A 20,027-nucleotide genomic window follows, 5' to 3' on the forward strand; every position below is an offset into this window, starting at 1 on the left:
GGACCCACAAACTGGATTCGGGGAAAATACCAGCCCGTTCAGACCTGTACCAAAGCCGATTTTCCCTAACTGATACAGGCCCCAAAGTCTCCAGATGTCCAGTTCGTCCCACGGTCTAAACACGGGACCCTGAGAGCCCAGCCAGTTTCTTCTCTAGATTAGACTGGTTAAACCAGTTCTACCTAGCAGAGATGAGAAGGAGGTAGGGGAGGGCTGGGGAAACTGAGGTGGCAGGAAGGGCTACCTGCTTTGATGTGCTATAAGGTACACAGGGAATGTAAAATGACAGGAGAATCAGCACAGAGTGTGCCTGGGCCTCTCCTGCAGAAGGCCTGTGCGCAAGGTAGAGCTGCCTAGGGGTGGGGGCAATGAGGGAGGGTGGGGCAGGGGGCCAGCCATGGGGGCCGGGCTCTCCCACCTCATAAAGCTGCGCAGGTGTGTGTTAGGTCTCTTGCACCGGAGGATTTGGTTCTGTCGGGACTGGAAGGATCCTCTAGGGTCCTCTCATCTGCGCACACTCCTGCTCCACCCTGGACCCCTCCCCTCCCCGGAGGATGAAATGCCATATGCTGTAAGAATGTGGGGCCCAGGAGGAACCCGTCAGAGATTCTGGTCCACTCTGTCATCGGGTGACTGGCCAGTTCCGCGGCCAGGAAGTGCTGAGCTAGGATGGTAAGAACTTCCTTTTCACGGGACTCCATAGGCACCCCCCCCCCCCCCCGCCAAGCATCTGCTCCCCGCAACACACAACCTCTTCCAAGAGTGAGTGTTTGCCACATATAATCTGGGGCAATTTAAGCCCTTTCTTCTTGCACTGCTTTTCAGGTTGCAGGAGGAAGGGGTGATGCCAACAGCTGGCCAGCATTCACTTAATAATAAGGCTTCAGAACGTGAAGCCTGTTATTAAAGCTCCCCTCCACCCTCCCTTCTCCGAGTGAGGCAGTTGGCAAAGTGCTTGGAGCTCCATGGAAAAATAAGGTGCTCCACAAATACAAAGTACTTATTATTTTCAGTTCCCTCTGATCAAATTAGGTGTCAGGTTTTAATCTGTCACCTGACACCTCTGATTGCTGGTTGCCAAGGCAGAATGACTTTAGCTTTTCAAGAATCTTGAGAATAACTGAATTCACGAACTCACTGTTCCACACCTTCGACACACTCCGCCATCTGACACTTGTTCACAGGTTCACACAACCGCTGCTCCCACCCCCGCGCTTGTCTGCAATCCCCTGGGGCCACTGGACTGGGTCCCCACACCGAGTCCCCCAGAGCGCCTCGCCCGCACCAGACAGGTGGGTGATGCTCTGCGGATTCTTGTGGAAGGAACACAGACATCTCTGAAAGTGATTCAGGGCCTTGCTTCTCAAAGTGTGGTCCCCAGCCTGGCCATATTGGCCTGGCTGGAGAACTTGTTAGAAAATGCAGAACCGCGGGGCCTACCCAAGATTCTGAACCTGCTGAGTCAAATTCCGTATTTTAGCAAGGTTCCCCAGGAGATTCCTATGCATATTGAACTTTGAGAAGAACTTTTCAGGCTTGGAATCATGGCAGCTGAGAATCAAAATCACTTGGGGAACTGTTGCTTTTTTCTTTTTCTTAGTTGTATTTCCAGGCTCTGAATCATTCTATCTGGGAGAGAAGGCCTGGCGTCTGTTTTGTTTGAAAGCACCACAGGTGAATCCTGATTATCCAGGTTTGGCAGCCCCATTTAGAGTTTACCTGTACCTTCTGCTGCTACTCTCAAGACGGAAACATTCAAACTCCAAATTATAGAGGAAAGCCCCACCCTCACCTGGAGAATCCTGAGTTAAGTGCATTTCCATGTGGCTTCCCTGGGCCATCGATGCACTAGGGTTTCCCTGGGAACTCTTGCTAGGTACGTGCTGACAATGCTTTTCAGCCCATTTGGGAACATGCCAGACATCCGGGGCTTGGCCCGGTTTTCCAGAGAATGACCGAACTCGTGTTTCTAGCTGCAACGGTGGCCCTCTGCTATGTCTTTGCCTCACCGCCGCTGCTGCCAAATTCAACCTGATATTCCGCCTGTCCGGCCAGATCCCGGGCTCTGGGTGCAAAACCGGGGCCCCAGAAGCGACAGCCCCTACTGAGGGCAGAGAGCACAGTTCCACAAGTTTGCTTCCTCCACCCATCCCTACTCATCCCAGACTACTCGAGCTGCCTCTGCCTGCTCCCGTCTGTCTCAAGATGTCAATATCAGTGGGCAAGGACACAGGCATAGCTGGGAAGAGACTGGGTGGTACAGATGTCATGGCCTCCAGTTCTTCCTTTGAGGATGAGATGGCTGTTTTAGATCAGTGACTTTTCACAGGGAAGCTCTCTCGTCTAACAAAACTGTGCCTGGACTTCCAATAGAGAAAACTGAATGCAGCAGAGGTGGCGCTGAATGATCTGGGGGATGAGCCCTCCCCAGTGCCTGGGGGAAGCCCTCATGTTCCCAGGGTTCCCAGGAAGAAAGTTTGAGAACCACCAGATTAGACAATCCCTCACGTCTCTCCTGGTGCCTAATTTCTGTGAGGAAGACAAATCTGCCGCACTATCAAAAAAAAAAAAAAAGAAAAAAAGAATCACGTCATAAATTCCGAAGTTTAAACAGGAATTGCTTCCACATTACCCATCCCATTTGCCTCCATTATTAGCTCGGCGTAGAGCCATTCACTACATGTCAAAACTTAACATTTTCTCTACTGTAAATTTCTCAAGCACGATCATTTCGAGAAATAATTTGTATGGAGCAAATTTCAGAGAATCCCTGAATCTGGTTTCCACTCTTGTTCCTTCTTTTTTCCTGGAAATGAGAGGGATGTGGATTCACAGCAGAGAGAGGAGTGGCCCAGCCAATCTAAACTCTAAGAGAAACAGATTTTGGTGGGAGGAATCACAGGTCTTAGGGCCAACAGGATGAAGAAATGAAGAACTCCAGGATTCTGCCCGCCCAACGATAGCGGTATGCATTCACTCGTCCCACATCTGTCGAGCACTAGTTCCGTGGGGCCCGTGCCAAGAGCCTGTTACACAGTGTCAGTTCTCAAGAGACCCAGAGGCAGGGAGCTGGGTTGGCAACTGTGTCCTTCACAGCAGTGGTACAGTGTGGTAAGGAGGTAAGGGCTATGTCAGGTCTTAGGGGCTTGAGCAGCAGGTTGAAAGTAAACCCCACAAGGACAGGAACCTTGTCTCTTTATCTGCTGCTATAATTTCCGGAGCCTAGAACAGTGCCTGGCAGGGCTTTAGACAAATACATGAACAACACATGGATCCTGCAGGTGGAAGGAGGTGGGGCATCCTAGCTGACGGTTTTGTTAAAAGACTCCACTGAGGATCTGTCAAATAAATACGTGCCTTGTGCACCCCGACCTTGGCCTTGAGAAGGCTGCATCTGAGTGGCAGAGGAAGAACATGCAGATGGTCAGAAAGTACAAAGCACTTACACAGCAACTTATTGCAAGTATAAATCAAGACAGTCGAGTCTTGTGGCCAATCCAGAATTCAAAGAAGAGGTCTGCTGCCTGTGGGCCCTGCCCAGGGTGACTGTGCGGTGAGCCAGGGGTGCTCACATTCTAGATCAACCTCCCCTCTTGGGAAGGGTTGTGACAGAGGCCCCAAGACACTGTGTGGAGCCACTCCTGGGCTGGGCATAGCTGGGCCCATGGGAGCCAGAACAACACAGAGGGGCAAAAAGGAGAAGAGCATGGGTGGGACTCAGTTTAAACACCGGTTTCTCTCCATTCTGAGCCCTCCCCCAATCCCAGCCCATTCACTCGAGGCACTTACGGCGATCGTAATGACAGTTATGGGCGGGATCTGTTTTTCAAGCCCCCACCTTCGTGAGGGCAGGGACTGTGTCAGTCTAATTCACCCCCAGTACTGAGAGCTGGGCTTGGGTGAATGGCCGTATGGACGCCTGAACCGGGGTGTTCGCGGAGAAGGCGGGCTCTGAATCAGGTTTTGGAAGAGCAGAGGACCGGGCAGGAGACGGGCAGGAGACGGGCAGGGACAGGGGGAGGCAGGAGTCAGCGTCAGCGCTCCTAGGAAGGTCACCAGCTCACCTCCACGCTGCTCAGCCACTGCCGGACCGACAGGAACGACTGTCTGGCGGTGACATCGTACATGACAATGACACCATCGGCCTTCCTGAAGAACTGCTGGGTGATACAGCGGTACCTGCCACCGAGGGCCACACGTCAGGGGCTGCACGGCTTCCCCCGCAGCCCGCACCTGCAGCCCTCTCGGCGGCCGGTGGAGGAGGCAGGGTTTGGCCAGGGGCGCTCCTCACCTCTCCTGACCCGCCGTGTCCCACAGCTGCAGCGCCACGGACGAGTCGTCCACTCGCACCATCTTCACCCGATAGTCGATGCCTGCAAGGTGGAATGAGCCTATCACTTCTGGATCAGAAAACGACCCCCAACATGTCCGGAAGCACGTGAGGCCAGGGGCAACAAGCCACCCTGTGCAGGTTCCCCCCAAGCTCCAGGGAGCCTGAGTTCTGGTCCTGTCTCTGCCACTTGGCCGCTGTGGGCTGTGGATCAAATCACTTAACCTCTCTGAAGGTTCCTCGCTGTAATGTAATCCACAGCCTCTTTAGGGATTCTATAATAAGGTTCAAATGAGATCACATATGTAGAAGTGATATATCAAGGCAACGATAATTGTTATTTTTCACCAATTTACTCCCTCATTGCAAAAATGGAGGAGGAGACAGTCCTCCTATTTCTTTCTCCCCCTACTGCCTAAAATCCTTTTCAAAGTTCCCCTAACAAAATTCAAATATCCCTGGGGGGCGGCGGGGGATGGATCATACTTTCAGACTTCCATCTGCCAATGCAAAGGATGTGGAGAAGTGGGGGAGGGGTGGCGGGTAGAGGGAGGGTCAGAAGAGAAGAGAAGGGGTAAGGGAGGGAGTCAAAAGCAGCATTCACCCTTGAGATGGGCTTACAGCTCCTAATCCTAGCCCCTGGGCCAGTCAAAATCATCTCTCTGCGGCCTTGGCCCTACCCCGAGTCTTGGTCCAGAGGGACAAGAACTGTACCCCACAGTGGCCCTCGGAGAAAAGGACCTCAGTGCCGTTTCTCTGAGAACATATTCCTCTTTCCTACATCGTGTAAGAATGTTCACAAATGTTTAACACTTTTCAAAAAGTCTTTCCTCCTCATGGTATCTCATCTGGGAACTAGAGGGCATCCCCTGCCACCTTCAAAAAGGCCCAGGGCGAAGGAGCTGGGACATCCTATGTGACTGCCATGGAAGGCTCAGTAAGGGACAGCAACAGAAGCTTGGCCAGAGAGAGACAAAAGAGATGACAGAGAGGCAGCAAATCGGAAAGGTCATCCCAGCCACGGTCTACAGGCAAGACCCTAGTGCACTAGGGGCCCAGAAGTGGCAGGAAGGCGGGAGAGTCCTCCACTCCTAGAATGTCAGACCAGCAGGGGCTCTAGAAGCCCTCTGCTTCACAGGTGAGGCCAGAGAGGGGAGTGCGTTGCTGCATCTGGAAGAGCAAAAGAGCAATTTGTCCAATTGGTAGAATGCTTGATATTTCTAGGTTTCCTGTGCCATCTCTCCACGCTCACAGCGCTCCTGTGACATCCACGTGAGGATTGTTATCTGCACACCTGCACGGGCACACATGTGCACACACATCCATACACATATGCGCACACGCACGCGCACGCATGCCCAGTGATGCACACACACGCACACACATGCACGTGTGCACACGCACGCCCAGTGACGGGCTGCCTTGCCCATGCTGGGCAGCAGCTATAGTGAGTTACAAGCCCAGCTCTGAGGCTCATTCTTTCCGCAGCAGTGCCCTGTACACAGGGACGCCTGGCAGCCTCATTTTGCCTAGGAAGCCCAGGGCTCAGTGCTCCCAACAAAACGGATTATGACTGGCTGGGCTGAATCTGGGAGTGAGTTTTCCTCTTAGCGAAAAGTGGAAGGGCTTCCCCAGTCTCTGCTCTGGAGGACTGAAGGAGCTGCCTGCTTTGTGATAATAACTCAGGAGAAAGCCGACCACGGTCAACCCCCCTTCAGGGCCTGATCTGAAAGCAGCCTGAGGGTCCAAAGCCCTTGAGGACAGAGCCCTCTCCTGAGTGGAAAGGCAAGCAGACGGAGGGGCAGGTGGTGCTGCTTGGGGCGGCTGGGTCTTGGCTACGGTCATGGTCCTGCTCTCATTGGCTAAGTACTTGCTGGAGGACAGGGAGCTTGTCTTGCAGGGGGCAAGAGTACTGGCAAAATGGGTTCTGTGCCGTGGTGAGCTTGCTGAGAATCTCAGCTGGGTACATGATGTACTCGTCTCTGCAAACCTCAGACAGAGAGGCCCAGGAAACTGAGAAGCCCACGGGGAGAGCCTGGGGGCGGTGGCAGGAGACACAAGGAGTCCAAATCCAACAGAGCGGGCAACACAATGACGTGGGACCAGAGAGCCTGGAATAAACTGGTTTCTAAGACCACAGACAGTTCTAACATTTCAGGAGCTGGGCAACCCATGCTATGTCCCAGTCTCAGTTCTGCGTCTGACCAGCTATGCGATCTTGATGATATTACGTCATTTTGGGGTGTCTTCACTCCTCACCTGCAAATGAGGGGTGATGGATGGTGTAGAGGGACAGGTCAGATGTTCATAATCTTGAAGTTCAGCTGTAGCATTCAACAAACACATGGCAGTGACCTCCAACTTGCAACCTAACTGGTTCCTGAATGACAGCTGGACGTCAGGGGTCCCCGTCCTGAGAATTGTGTCGTTTCTTGTTAGGGGATGGTGTGGGATACAGCTGGGCTGTTGGACTCCAGGAAGGGTGATGTTCACCCTTCTGGACAAGACAGGCTCAAGATATCATTTAGAGTAGGGGGGATTTGGGAGGGGGAGGGCCTGAAAGTTGTCGTAGAGAAAAACTCTAGGGATTTCTCTGTAGAGATGCCAAGTAGGATAGAAAGCAGACTGGATGCCAAAAAGGGTGGAGTGCATTCTGTTGGGAAAAAAACTTCTAGAAGAAACAACTTGGGCGATGGCCTGTGACTTATGGCAGGGGGCTGTGAACCAACGTGGGGCAGTGGAAGGAGCATAGGCCTCGGAGTCCTGGTTTCCAGGGGGCTTTAGCTTCTATTAATCAGTCTTGTCATGTACAAAATGAGCTCCGACGTTCTACAGAAACCATCATTTGACATCTCCACGACACTCACGGGGCTCAAGCCCTTGCCTTTGAAGGAATCAGCTGGTCCTAAGGAGGGGTGGGCAGGGCCCCCAAGTCACACTGTTGTATTATAGCATTTACATTGTGCACAAGCCAAGAGTCCAGGATGGATCATATTCGTATGAGGGAATGGGAGACCTGAAGTCCCCTTTGGTGGGGGTGGTAAGATATAGGGAACCACCGAGTGTCTGTTAGGGCTGTGGGGCTGCCGGTGGTGTTGTTGCCCTTAGCAGGTGGCGGGTGGCCCGAGTCCCAGGCTAGGGTTGGACTACTCTGGCCCTAGAGCAGGATTCGGTGGCTCTTCTGTCTCTTTAAAGGGAGCATCTTTCTGGTGGCTGGTGTGACATCTGTTACTGACATGTGTACCAGAACAAGGCACGTTGTGTGGCAGGGAGACTAATTTCAGCTGCTGTTCCAGCATGTTCTGCGCAGTATGATGAAGGGCATTCCTGATTTGGAATCTTTGATATTTTTCCCTTCCTAAATTGTAGGTGTTTCCATAATTGGTCTCCTGGGAAGTGCAAATTAGTCTGATTTTTCCTTTTTCAGAGGCTTCCAGCTCAGGGGCACAAAAGTTGGAAATGTAAATGGCCCCTTGATCCCCTGATTTCATTGACAGGGATTTCATTGACACACTGTGCACCTTGCTCAGAAGGATGCCTCTGAGGGCCGAGGGCCTGGCATGCACCCCCAGTCTCCCACGAACCTGTACTGAAGCCCTGACTTGTGGGGGCTTACCCCACGGAACGCCCCTGGGAAGGTGAGTCCTCCTGTAGCCATTGCTTCCTGCAGGACACTGGGCTCACGCAAGGCCAGCGAGGCCAGGCTTCTCCAGGCTTGGGTCATAGGCTCTGCCCTTCTTCCTGTCAGGGACCTGATTCTTCATCTGGGGATGCTCTCAGTCTTTGGGTGGAATGAGACAGAAGGGAGGGGACAGGAGAATGTTCCAGATGATAACAGCATAGGAAAAGACCCAACAGTAAGAATGGGATGCCTGAAGCATGTGGGAAGAGACCCATCTGCAGGAGCAAATTTGGAAGGAAGGGGAAGAATATGGAACCTCCACAGGCAGGGTTCTGGAGCAGGGAAAGTTTGTCTTATAGAGCCAGCTTGTCAGATAGCTGAAGGTCAAAAATGGTCTGGACAGAGAACCAGGCTTGGAAGCCATCTTGGGTGACCTGGTTCAAATCCTCCAGGAGGAGAAACTTGAAGCCCCGGGGGGAACATGTCCTCCTAAGGTCACACAGCTGATCAGTGGCAGAGCTGAGATGAAGACCCAGGACTCCTGATGTCCCTCTGAACCTCAGCAGCCTCCCCTGCCTGTACCAACCCGTGCCCACATCTTATGGTGGGCAAGTGTCCTCACCCCTTGCTGGGTGCTGAGCACACACAATTCAGTATGTGGAATGGTAGAGAAGGGGCACGTGAGGGGCCAATATCAGCACTAAACCAGCTGAGGGAATATGGATAAGCCTCTTAACCTCCCTGGGCCTCAGTTTCCTGATCTGTCTATTGGGCTGGTAACAGTACTTTCCCCCAGGGTTGTGCAAAGAGTGAAATGATGAATACATGGTAAATATGCAGATCACATCATGGTAACTCTGCATGGGAAATATGCAGATCACATCAATATATTTTCAAATACAGCTGCCTTATCACTGTGGCTGAATGGTACATAGTAGTCTCTCAGGGGATTTATTTTTTGCTTGAGGGATTCAAGCAAAAGGTAGAAACTAAAAGGTCAGTATGTCCTTGGGTCTTGCCATATCTTCCAATGCAATGAGCAACTTTGGATGAAGGGAACAAAGGCCTCTCTCTGAATAAAATATTACTCAAGTGTGGGAACACATTAAGCCAAGATCATCCATTAATAGCTGAGTTTAATGAGCTTCCACGATGAAATCCAACTGTCCCCCAGCAGGCCTGGGATGCAGAACGGGTAACATGTGATGGTAAAAGGAGTCACCCAGAGCACTGTCCTCCACCGCACCCTCTACACACACACACACACACACACACACACACACACACACACACACACACACACGTGCGCATGCACACACACGGGGAGGAGCAGGGCAGGAAGCTGCTGGCCCGTGGGGGAGGCAGGGGTTGCGGTGTTGGGGTGCGCACCTCAGGAGGAGCCTGAAGACTCAGGGCGCTGCTGAAAATGGAGAAAAAAATAATAAAAAAGAGATGGGCTCAGAGGGGAACATGGGGCCCAAAGCCCACCTTTGTCAGTTGCAGTTCCCCTCCGGCTGGACAAAGGAAGCGTTCAGTGGAACGAGCTTCGTGGCTGGCACTGTGCTGGAGGGGGACTTGACCTTGCTCCTTTGGCCTCACTGGGGAATAAGTGGGCAGGGCCCCCTACCAGCCAGGCCCCACAGCCACTCCCACTGGGCCCCCAGTCCCTTCCTGGGCCCACTTCTCACTCCCTCCCCTCCCCAGAGGGGAGCCCGAGAACTTACCCACAGTGGCTGCCAAGCCGGGGGCAAACCGCTCCTCACAGAACCTCCTCAGGAAGGAAGTCTTCCCCACGGCGGAGTTGCCCACTAGCACAATTTTGAAGAGCCGGTCTAGGCTGGAGGGAGAGGCTTCCTCCTGTGGACAGCAGACAGATTGGCATGGCCATTAGCCCCTCCTCCTGCTACACCCTGTCCCTCAACCGGTCCCTACAGGGTCCAGGCGAAGGTGGGGACCTGGCCTCCACACCAGCACGAGGGAGGGCACTCCAGTCCTGGATGCAAGTAGCTTTGGGGTCTGGGAATAAAGGCTCCTTCTAGCATCAGCAGGAGGGAAGAGAGACACTCATTCAACCATTTGTTGTCGGCCTACTGTGCTGTGAACCCTGGGCAGAAGACACAGGAACAAGGAGGCAGGCCCTGTTGGCCAAGGACGGAAGGAGGCAGCCGTAGAAACAAATAATTATAACACATGCTTCCAGGTGCTCTGGGAGCATGGACGGGGAGTCCAGGGTCCACGGGGGGGGGGGGACACTGTGAGCCGGGGCTTAAAGAGGAGGCAGAGAATCTCTGTGTGCGGGAAGGACGGGTGGGATGTTTGCCGGTGGAAGGAGAGATAGAAGAAGGCATAGGTATATCACAGGGGCAGAGAAGGCCCAGGGTGGGCGAGGGGACCTTTATGTCTGCCCTAGCACTGAAAGCCTGGACTGAATGGAGGACGCTCTTACTTGCCTCCCTGCACATTGCTCATCCTTCCATCTCATCAGCTTCCAGTTAGGACCCCACCTGCCTGGGAAAGGGGCTCCACTCAGTAGGTTGGGAAATCCGCCAGGCCAGACCACTGGGAGGAGCTTTCCAGAGTCAACCATCCGTGCGCTCCTTCTCCTTGGCCCAGCAGCCGGCAGGGACTGGGAGCAGGTCTGCCCCTGAGTTAGTCTGGGACCCTAAAGCCCAGTGGGGGACGAACATGCTCAAGGACAGCCGGGGCAGCCGAGTAAGGAGCTGCCTTCAGGCACAGAGTCCTCTCCGCTGCATGATCATTCCTTCCCATGAGCTCCTTATTTGCTCAGCCAAATCCTGCCTCCAGGCCCAGCCCAGCCCTGCCTGGCCAAAGGAGGAAGCTCTTTTGAATCTATTTAGAAGCGGATTTGGGGGAATTAGCTCCTTTCATTGAGCAAATACTATAATGGAGCGGCAGCACATATTAGCAGTACTTGAGTCTCAGAGAAAAGCCATCAAAAGCCTTTCGGGGAGAAATCAATTCCATGCAGTACTTAGGAGGGAATTCAAGGTCAATTACAGGAGTTTAGACTAAACTTAAAAAAACCCGCACTCATAAACTATGCCCTCTGCCTCATTTTCTTTATTTTTATAACGCATAAGGGCATTGACTGCTGGTCCCTGCTCAGTCTCTGCCTCCAGCTGTCATTTGTTTGCGACTAAAACCCAGTGCAGCAATCCATGTATCCCTAGGCATGTCTCCAGGTGGGCAATGAGAAGCCCAGAGCAGGAGGAGACGGTTCTGGTTGCTGAGGCAGTCCTGGCCTTGTTCTAGGAAGAGCAGGGTTTTTTTTGCAGGCCAAAGATCAACACACTGAGGGCCCAGCTCTGGGCAGGCCCCACCTCACAGGCGCAGCAAACCCTGACTCATGTTCACTCATATAACCTGCGTTTCCTCTGGGGGACAATCCGGTGTGTCAACCAGATTGGGGGGAGGCAGCTGGAGTAAGATCTGTTCTCATTCTCTGTCCTGCCACTTTTTTAAAAAAAATTTTTATTGTTATGTTAATCACCATACATCATTAGTTTTTAATATAGTGTTCCATGATTCATTGTTTGTGCATAATACCCAGTGCTCCACGCAGAACGTGCCCTCTTTAATACCCATCACCAGGATAACCCATCCCCCCACCCCCCTCCCCTCTAGAACCCTCAGTATGTTTTTCAGAGTCCATCATCTCTCATGGTTCATCTCCCCCTCCGATTTCCCCCCCTTCATTCTTCCCCTCCTGCTATCTTCTTCTTTTTTTTTTTTCTTAACATATATTGCATTATTTGTTTCAGAGGTACAGATCTGTGATTCAACAGTCTTGCACAATTCACAGCGCTCACCATAGCACATACCCTCTCCAATGTCTATCACCCAGCCACCCCCTCCCTCCTACCCCCCACCACTCCAGCAACCCTCAGTTAGTTTCCTGAGGTTAAGAATTCCTCATATCAGTGAGGTCATATGATACATGTCTTTCTCTGATTGACTTATTTCACTCAGCATAACTAAAAGTAATACATGCTAATTTTTAAAATTAGGAAAAAGAGAAAAGTAGAGAAGAAAATAATAATTATTCATAATCTACCTTGCCAACCAGAAGTGGTCACTATTCATATTTTGATGCATGTCTTCTAGGCTTTTATCTATGTAGATGAATGAATACATGTTTTATTTAAAGAGATTTGAAATATTATATACAATTTTATTTTCTCATATATTATTAAATTATAAATATTTCTCCAAGTCACTAAAGTTTCTTGAAAATGTGATTTTTTTAGATTTTATTTCTTTATTAGAGAGAGAAAGCGTGCCTGCGCACACGCAAGCACGATCGGGGGGAGGGGCAGAGGGAGAGGAACAAGCCAACCACCCGCTGAGCATGGAGCTGGACATGGGGCTCAATCCCAGGACCATGAGATCATGACCTGAGCTGAAAGCAGACGCTCAACTGACTGAGCCACCCAGGCGCCCCTTGAAAATGTGATTTTTAATAGTGCTATAATATTCTATTGAATTTTTTCAAGTGTTTGCTAATATACCTAACCATTTTTGAGTTAAATCTTTGTCTGAACTGGGTTATTAGGAAGGATTGCTAAGAGTAGAAGTGCTGGTTCAAAGGATGTGGAATTTCTAAGTTCTTGATTCTTGTTATCTATCAGACTACTTTCCAGAAAGGCCGTATGGATTGATGCCTCAGCAGCCTTGCATAGGAGGGCCTGCCTCACAGCACTCTTCCAAAGGGCAGACCTTCTGGTAAAGCTTCCCCGTGATTCTCCGAGAGCACACTTCCTGTCTGCAGCAGCTCCTGTCCTAGGCCACTTGGTAGCACACGTGGTGGAATTAGCACCACATGAGAGCACACAGCGAGCAGGCTGGGCTCAAGTCCCTGGGGGCCCAGATCAGGTCTAGCCCCTCCGGGCTTCTACTTCCCCATCTGCCACAGGGGAGAAGACACTGCTGATGCACCGCATCAGCTCACATGGCCCAGCACACCTGGGTGCTTTGTTCCTCCCTTTACCCCATCTCTTACTGACCTCTTGACACTTTTACATTTGGGAGCAGAGCATGGGTATTTAAAACCCCAGTGTGCCCCCTGCCCGCAGGTGCAGGTCTGTGCTGAAGGGGATGTGGAAGGGCATGGAGGAGGGAGGGGTCACTATCCACCACTGGCGCCATCCAGCTGTCACTCGCCTGCTGGCCCAAGGCCCTTCGGAGAAGGGATATGAGGCATCTTAATCCAGGCCCAGGAATGACAACCGATGCCAAGGAGTCCCTGCAGTGGTCGGAAAGTTTTCCTGGCACACATGCTAATACGGCCGTTTGGAAATGCTCAAGTGGCAAGGGCTCGGTCCTACAGGGCCGCCCCAGTGTATAGGGAGGAGTCTCTTTCACACTGTCATGGGCATTTCTGTAGCCTTTCAGAAGGTGGAGGAATCTATTTCTGGGCGTGGGTCACAAACAAGGTGAGGAACATCATCACCATGGACCAGAGGAAGATGGTTACTATGGCCTCCTTTTCCTGCAGCATTGAGCAGGAAGCCCTGGTTGGGAGTACAGGAGGGGCGAGGGAGAGAAGCACCCCGAAGGGAGGAATAGGCAGGGCATTTGGGAATGAAAGGATGATTAGCCGATTGGGATGATTACACAAACTTTACAAAACAATGATTGGCCTTGCTGAGAACAGTTACAAAATATAAGAGAAGACGTGCAATTTTAAAAGTATGTGGTAGTTTATGCTAAGAGCCAAGCGAGATGTCTGTCTAAAGTAGCCACTTTTAAAATGCTTTTGAATCTGAATCAGAAAAGAGAACATAGGGGCAAACCACAGAAGTTATAAAGAGAATTTGCCAGGGCCCCCGAGCCTCCCTAGTGACACTCAGTTCAACAGGGCAAGCTGGTATCTGAAGGACACAAATAGGGTGATTCATGAGACCAGCCACCTCTGACTTGCTGAGCTTCCTTTGGGACTCTTGGGTTCAAATGCAAGGGACAGGCATAAGAGTGACACCTACAAACCAACATAGGATGGGTCCTTACCTTAGACAAGGCTTCTTTTCCAACAGGCTGTCCTCGGGGAGATGTAGGCATGGGTTCCAAGGATCTGGCCTGCTGGCTTTGTCCTTCCACCCTCTGCTGGGTGACCTCCTCCTCTTCTGGGCATTTGCTCAATGGCTGCTCAAAGCTGCCATCCAGGAGCTGGGGCAGGGGGTCTTCTTCAATGGAGATGATTCTGCGGAGTGCCCGGGGGAGTGGACCTTCAGCCCCTGGCTCCTCTTCTGGAAGGGGATATCCACTCAGGCCTAGGGAGCTTCTCCTCCTCGGGAGGACAAACACATCTTCTAACTCCTCTGACTGGCTACTTTGGGGTAGGGAAGAAAGAGAGATGGGGAAAATATCATACAATATATCAATATGGAAACTGGAGAGATGCCTGATAGCTCTGTGACAAACAACTAACTGAAGAGCATCACAGCTTGGGGGCAGAGAGCTCCAAGAAAGGAAAAAAACAACAACAAAAACAGACCCTGCATTCTCTAGCTCAGTCACCCAAAACACTTCTTTAAGTGCTTAATTAACATGAAGGTGATAAGGTGGTGGTGATGATAATGATGAAGGTGGTGGTGATGATGATGGAGGTGGTGGTGATGATGGAGGTGGTGCTGATGATGAAGGTGTTGCTGATGATGAGGAAGGTGGTGGTGATGACGATGATGGAGGTGGTGTGATGATGATGATGGAGGTGGTGTGATGATGATGGAGGTGGTGATGTTGATAATGGAGATGGTGGTGATGATGAAGGTGGTGTGATGATGATGATGGAGGTGGTGTGATAATGATGAAGGTGGTATGATGATGACGATAATGATGAAGGTGATGATTACCACCAGGTATTTAGCTAATGACACAGTCATGCACAGATGGACACAGCCCCATCCTCATGGCAAGCTCAGCTTAGTGGGGGGCTGAAGCAGTAATGGCACAACTAAATATACTTCAACAAACTATGAGAAATGCCAAAAAGGGGGAATAAAGGATGTGAAGAAAGGAGCATAAAAGATCTGGAAATAAAGCATCTTCAATGAACAATCAGGTGGCCTTGGCTGTGGTCCCAATACCAGCCCTTACTGACTGTGGCACTAGGGAGAACACTTCAACTCTTCCAGCCTTCAATTTCCTCACTATAAAATGAGTCTTGCCTACCTCCCTAATAAGACAAAGCATAAAAACAGATGTGTTCGCAAAACAGCCCTCAGCAAAGTGAGTGAGGGGGGACTGCTGCTCTGGGAGGAGCCCCACCACTGGCTCAGAAGCAGCTGCGCATTTGTGGATGGGCTTGGGGTTGCAAGGAAGCCAGGCAGGGCACCTCTACCTGCCTTTCCTACCTTTCCCTTTCTCTTTCATTGTCCCTGCCAGTCAGCGTCAGGAGTAAGTGGCCTCAGAGGCCTATGTGTGTATTTGCTTCCAGAAGCATCTGAGCATCAAGAACAAGGAAAAGCAGAAGGAGGTGGAGGGAACTGGGCAACCAGATGTGAGCCAATGCATGGGCTGTATTCTCAGAAGGTTTTCAGAGCAAAGACCTCATAGACCCTTCCTGGCACAGGAGTTCAGGTCTCTGGGAACAATTAAGCTGAGAAGGGTTTTAAATGGAAGTCTGACAGGGAGAACCTTGAGTCCCAAACTGAAATACAGATGCACACACACATGCAAGGATTAGAAAGGAGAATGGAATGCAAATTAGGTGAGGAGGTGACAGGGCCAAAGGAGAAAGAAGGTAGGCGAAGGTCACAGAATATGCAGAACAGTGAAGCGCCCTTCATTGTGCCCCCTGGCTTATACTATTTATTCTTCCTAAGGACCAATAATAGGAAGGGAAAGGAAAAAAAAAAAACTGCATGTGTCATTGTTCTGAAGTTAGGTGCAACTCTGAAAGATAAATTAAGATAGAGTGCTCACAAAAATGGTGACTTAATTTGGGTCCCTTGATACAAAATAAAGAATTCTGTAGCAATTCAGGGACCTTCCCACTTATTTATAAAATTGTAGTTTTTAATAGAAGCTAACTGTCTTCTTTCCAACAAATTTCTTCTACAGTCTAACAAGCCTACGGACTGCTTATCCACTTTGGAACACAATTAGTATTCCATCCACTTTCACTCTGCTTACACACACGAGTGCATGCGTGCGTGCCCATGCAAACAAGTGTGCACATACATTCACAGCATGTTTCTTGAAAGGCCTCGCAACCAGAAAAAAGAAATGGCCACTGAAACAGCCCTAAAATGAAGTATTTCTTGGAAAAAGCTTTTGATTTGGGAAATTCTCAAGCACTGTTGACATCCTCTAAAATCCTCAGCTTAGCACGACTAAATTTATTTTTGGTTTTGCCATCAAAGGCTACATACGAACAGCAGAGAGCAGTGGCTTCTGCCAAAGTCTGTCCTGGAATTCAGGGTGTGCAATTTGTTACTTATCTGCTTATTGTCTGTTTCCTTTCCTCCACCCTAAGCTCTATGAAAGCTAGGGTCTCTTTTGCTCACCACTGTATACCTAGCACATAGCATAATATCTTGCACATAGTAGGCACTCAACAATGGACTCGTGTTTAATTTATTTTTGGAGACATTACAGAACTCAAAAGAATGTCTGGTACAGATTAAGCAATCAGCGAATGTTTGTGGAATGAATATATTCAGTGCTGAGCAACCAACAGGCCAACCATTACTGCAGAAACTTGGATCCCAAATTGTATCCCTCTGTTGAGCTATTTATTGTTTTTAAAGATTTTATTTATTTATTTGAGAGAGAGAAAGAGAGAGAAAGCGGGGGGAAGAGCTGAGTGAGACGGACAAGCAGACGGACAAGCAGACAAGCTGAGTGTGGAACCTGACACGGGGCTCGATCCCAGGACCCCAAGATCATGACCTAAACTGAAATCATGAGCTGGATGCTCAACCAACTGAGCCACCCAGGTGCCCCTCTGTTGAGCTCAACCAACTGAGCCACCCAGGTGCCCCTCTGTTGAGCTATTTAGAAAAAGAGTTCAGGATGATTGGGTCCAAAGACTTGACCAATGAGCTCATCAACATCTCCAGAGTCACTTCCCTTTTTCGTATTGTGTATTTCATGCTCGCTGTCCTCAGGGTCTCCTGGATGAGCAAATTCATGCACTTTCTCCCTGGCTTTGATTTTTAGGGGTCTGGCTGCCTTTACCTTTCTGCGGCCATCTATGTGGATGGGACACATGGCAAAAAGGAAAAGAAGGCGGAGGACTGGCTTGTCTCTTTCAATGGGCGATGAGCCACGCCTCTGGGGACTCAAACTCGATTACTGTGCTGTCTAATTACAACAACAAAAAAATGTTATCTCTGAGGTAATTAAATGTGAAGCACTGAGAGGAATCTGTCAAGCACAGGCCCCATTCCTGTTTGTAAAGCAGCTCAACTATTGGAGACGCCATCCCACACTTCAATTACCCTTCAGAGCCCAGTCATGTCCCTGAAAAACCAGGTGCATCCATTCTGCCCAACGGAGAGTATCTTCCAGCCACACTCCACCTCTCTCCCTTGACCCTTTTCATTCCCTCTCTCTGTCTCTCCTCTGCTGATCTACAGCCCCTCTTCTGTCCCTATCTGCAGACACACACTAGAAGACCATGCCCTGCCCCAGGGACCTGCCCTGCACAGTCCTCCTCCCGCTTGGATGTCAGAACAGAAAGGAACGTGTCCTCTAAGATTCAAGGGGAGCGAGTGCAAATGACTCCAGGCTTCCCCACCCTGGGCCACTTCTTGAGAGCCAATGGGTGCAAGACAAAGGAACACATAATGAATGAAGAAATCAGGGATGACTTACCTCCTAAGAATCCCTCTGCCGTCCAAGTATTTGCCTATCACAGAGCCAGATCTCTGTTTCCAGTTCGCCTTGGAAGCAGCTGTGTTTGCCTTGGCTGCCTTATCTTTCTGTAGAAACACAAAATGCCCTCAGATCCATGCCTGCTGATTTGTCCCAATGTTTGAGCAGAAAGGGTTCTACTTTCCCACCTCAAAGGTCAGGCTGTAAACCAAATTCTGAAGTAAGAAGCAATGTTCTGGTCTCCCTGTTAGCATTCTCTTACTCTTTCCTTTTGCTATTGTTTCTTGTCCAGGATCCCTCCCTCTCCCACCCAATAATCTAATAGAATGAATCAATACACAGTTTAGAGCCTGGGGTCCACCTTGTGGACCCTTCACAGCAGTACTGACAATTTGCAAGATGACAAGAAGAGATTATGCGGAAGGCATAGGAAGGTATGAATGCGCAGAAAAAACTGTGCATCTTTAAATCACACTCATCTGTATGGCTCCAACTCGTCTTTATTTCCAAAGCCCCAGAAATGAAAAAGGGACCAGCCCTGAGGATCGTTTAGCCCGGTGCCCTGTGGCAAGCGGGGGCTTACAACCCTGCTCACGGTGCTCCCCAGCAGATGTCTCCCAGGACATGAGGGGGAGTTAGATCATAGGAGGAATCTCTCATTAACCAGTGATCTCCACAATTCCCAGTGATTCTTAATGAGAGAAGGAGGGGCTGCAGCGCTCCCAGGGCCCCTGAAGGTATGGCTATAATGATTCCAAATTAATCTTTAATTATTATTCAGCATGAACATGATTTTATCCCTCTTTCTTCCATTCCCCACTAGGGCTCTTAAATTCCATTTCCTTTTCAAAGCAAAATGAGTTTGGCAGGTGAAGGGAAGTGAGGTCAAGGGATTAGGGTGACGTTTGGTTGGAAATTTTAAAACAAATTCAGTGTTACTTCTAAAACAATTCTAACCATTATCATCATCAAACAAACATGTGTAGGCTGAAGCCTTGCTCTGACAGTACATAGAGGTGGGCGGTAGAGAAATTTGCTGCCAGTCAGTGGTAGGAAAGAAATGAGGGTATAACAAGTTCTCCCCAGGGATTTGTAGTTGTGAACCAGCTGCCTTATGCTGGCCACATTCAGGCCACTGTCCAGCTCAGGGCCCAGAGCCTATGACCCTCCTCTTTGCAAGAGTTTTTCTCAAAAATCCCTATAACATGGAAAAAGGATAGGCATTCCCTTTCCTCATGTGAGAGCTGGGGTCATGCTGGGGCAGGCTGATGACGTGCCCAAGGACACATGAGAAATTCACGAGGTACTAGATCCTGATGAATAGGAAGTTGCGGCGGTGACTCCTGTCCTTTTCTGTCTCTTCAGAGCATCCAATGGCTCCTCTCTAAAGGGGAAGATGAGTGGGAGAACATGGCATCCTGGATTTTGTTTAATGTGGCTCAAAGTGAAGACCTGTCAATCCATATAGGATTCTGTGCTATTCGGGAGACGATGTAAGTGCGGTGTTCAGGTACAGAGAAACAGGGGTCCCGGTAGGGCAGAAAAGGTGTACTTAAAATCAATGATGTTAATAGTGAAATATACATTTTTAATTTGTTCTATGATGGTATAAAAATGCAAATTTTTCATCAAGAGATTAAACATGTTAACGAAGGGGGGAAAAAAAAACACCTGTGAGCATTTTGGTTAAAAGTGATCATGATATTTCAACTGTGCCATCTCCTGGATAGATCCACCATGTCCACGTTGAAGCGATCTGTGACTCTCTTAAATATTTTAGTCTCTTTATGCCAAGATGCAAGTGTGTTACTTCATGGAAAATTCACACACTGCTACTCAGAAGGCCACCCTGCATTTTTATTATAAAAAAAAAAAATCCATGCCATTGTCTGCTCACACAGAAAGGATGAGCCAGACGTCAAGGACATTCTTGGGCCGGTTCCAGCACGGGCTCTGGCTGCCAGTGGACCCAAATCCTGTCAGGAAAAGGAGCATGGGTCAATTACCTGATAACGTATGTCCCGTTCATCCTGAAGATGCTTGTTCCTTTCCCTGCAAGTGGAAAAGGGGAATCTATTCAGACATGGTGTTTGCAGTGCATAGACCCAATAGCGACCGGTTTGCCAGGGAGATGCGCACAGAGAAAATCTTGACGTGGAAAGCCCAGGGAGTGTGTCTTTCCTTGGGGATTGTGACAGAGGCTAGTTTGTGTGTAAGTTGGCTGAAGGCCGGGGG

General features: G+C 50.0%; 1 protein-coding gene across 7 annotated transcripts in view; it reads right to left on the bottom strand.

Annotated features, from left to right (window-relative positions):
* The window catches only part of CRACR2A (calcium release activated channel regulator 2A), a 129,702-nt gene that overhangs the window by 16,181 nt on the left and 93,494 nt on the right, over positions 1 to 20,027 (bottom strand). For all 7 annotated transcript variants that reach the window (XM_025851807.2, XM_073886984.1, XM_025851808.2 and 4 more), the window contains 6 exons: positions 19,799 to 19,844; positions 17,793 to 17,899; positions 13,980 to 14,298; positions 9,677 to 9,809; positions 4,292 to 4,373; positions 4,065 to 4,179 (listed from right to left, as the gene is read on the bottom strand). In XM_025851807.2, the coding sequence (XP_025707592.1) occupies positions 4,065 to 4,179; positions 4,292 to 4,373; positions 9,677 to 9,809; positions 13,980 to 14,298; positions 17,793 to 17,899; positions 19,799 to 19,844 (802 nt within the window). The remainder of the gene's footprint in view (positions 1 to 4,064; positions 4,180 to 4,291; positions 4,374 to 9,676; positions 9,810 to 13,979; positions 14,299 to 17,792; positions 17,900 to 19,798; positions 19,845 to 20,027) is intronic.

The sequence above is a fragment of the Callorhinus ursinus genome, unplaced genomic scaffold, assembly GCF_003265705.2.
Source record: "Callorhinus ursinus isolate GAN/ISIS: 27379988/994484 unplaced genomic scaffold, GSC_fseal_2.0 scaffold74, whole genome shotgun sequence".
In the NCBI taxonomy this organism is placed as follows: domain Eukaryota; kingdom Metazoa; phylum Chordata; class Mammalia; order Carnivora; family Otariidae; genus Callorhinus; species Callorhinus ursinus.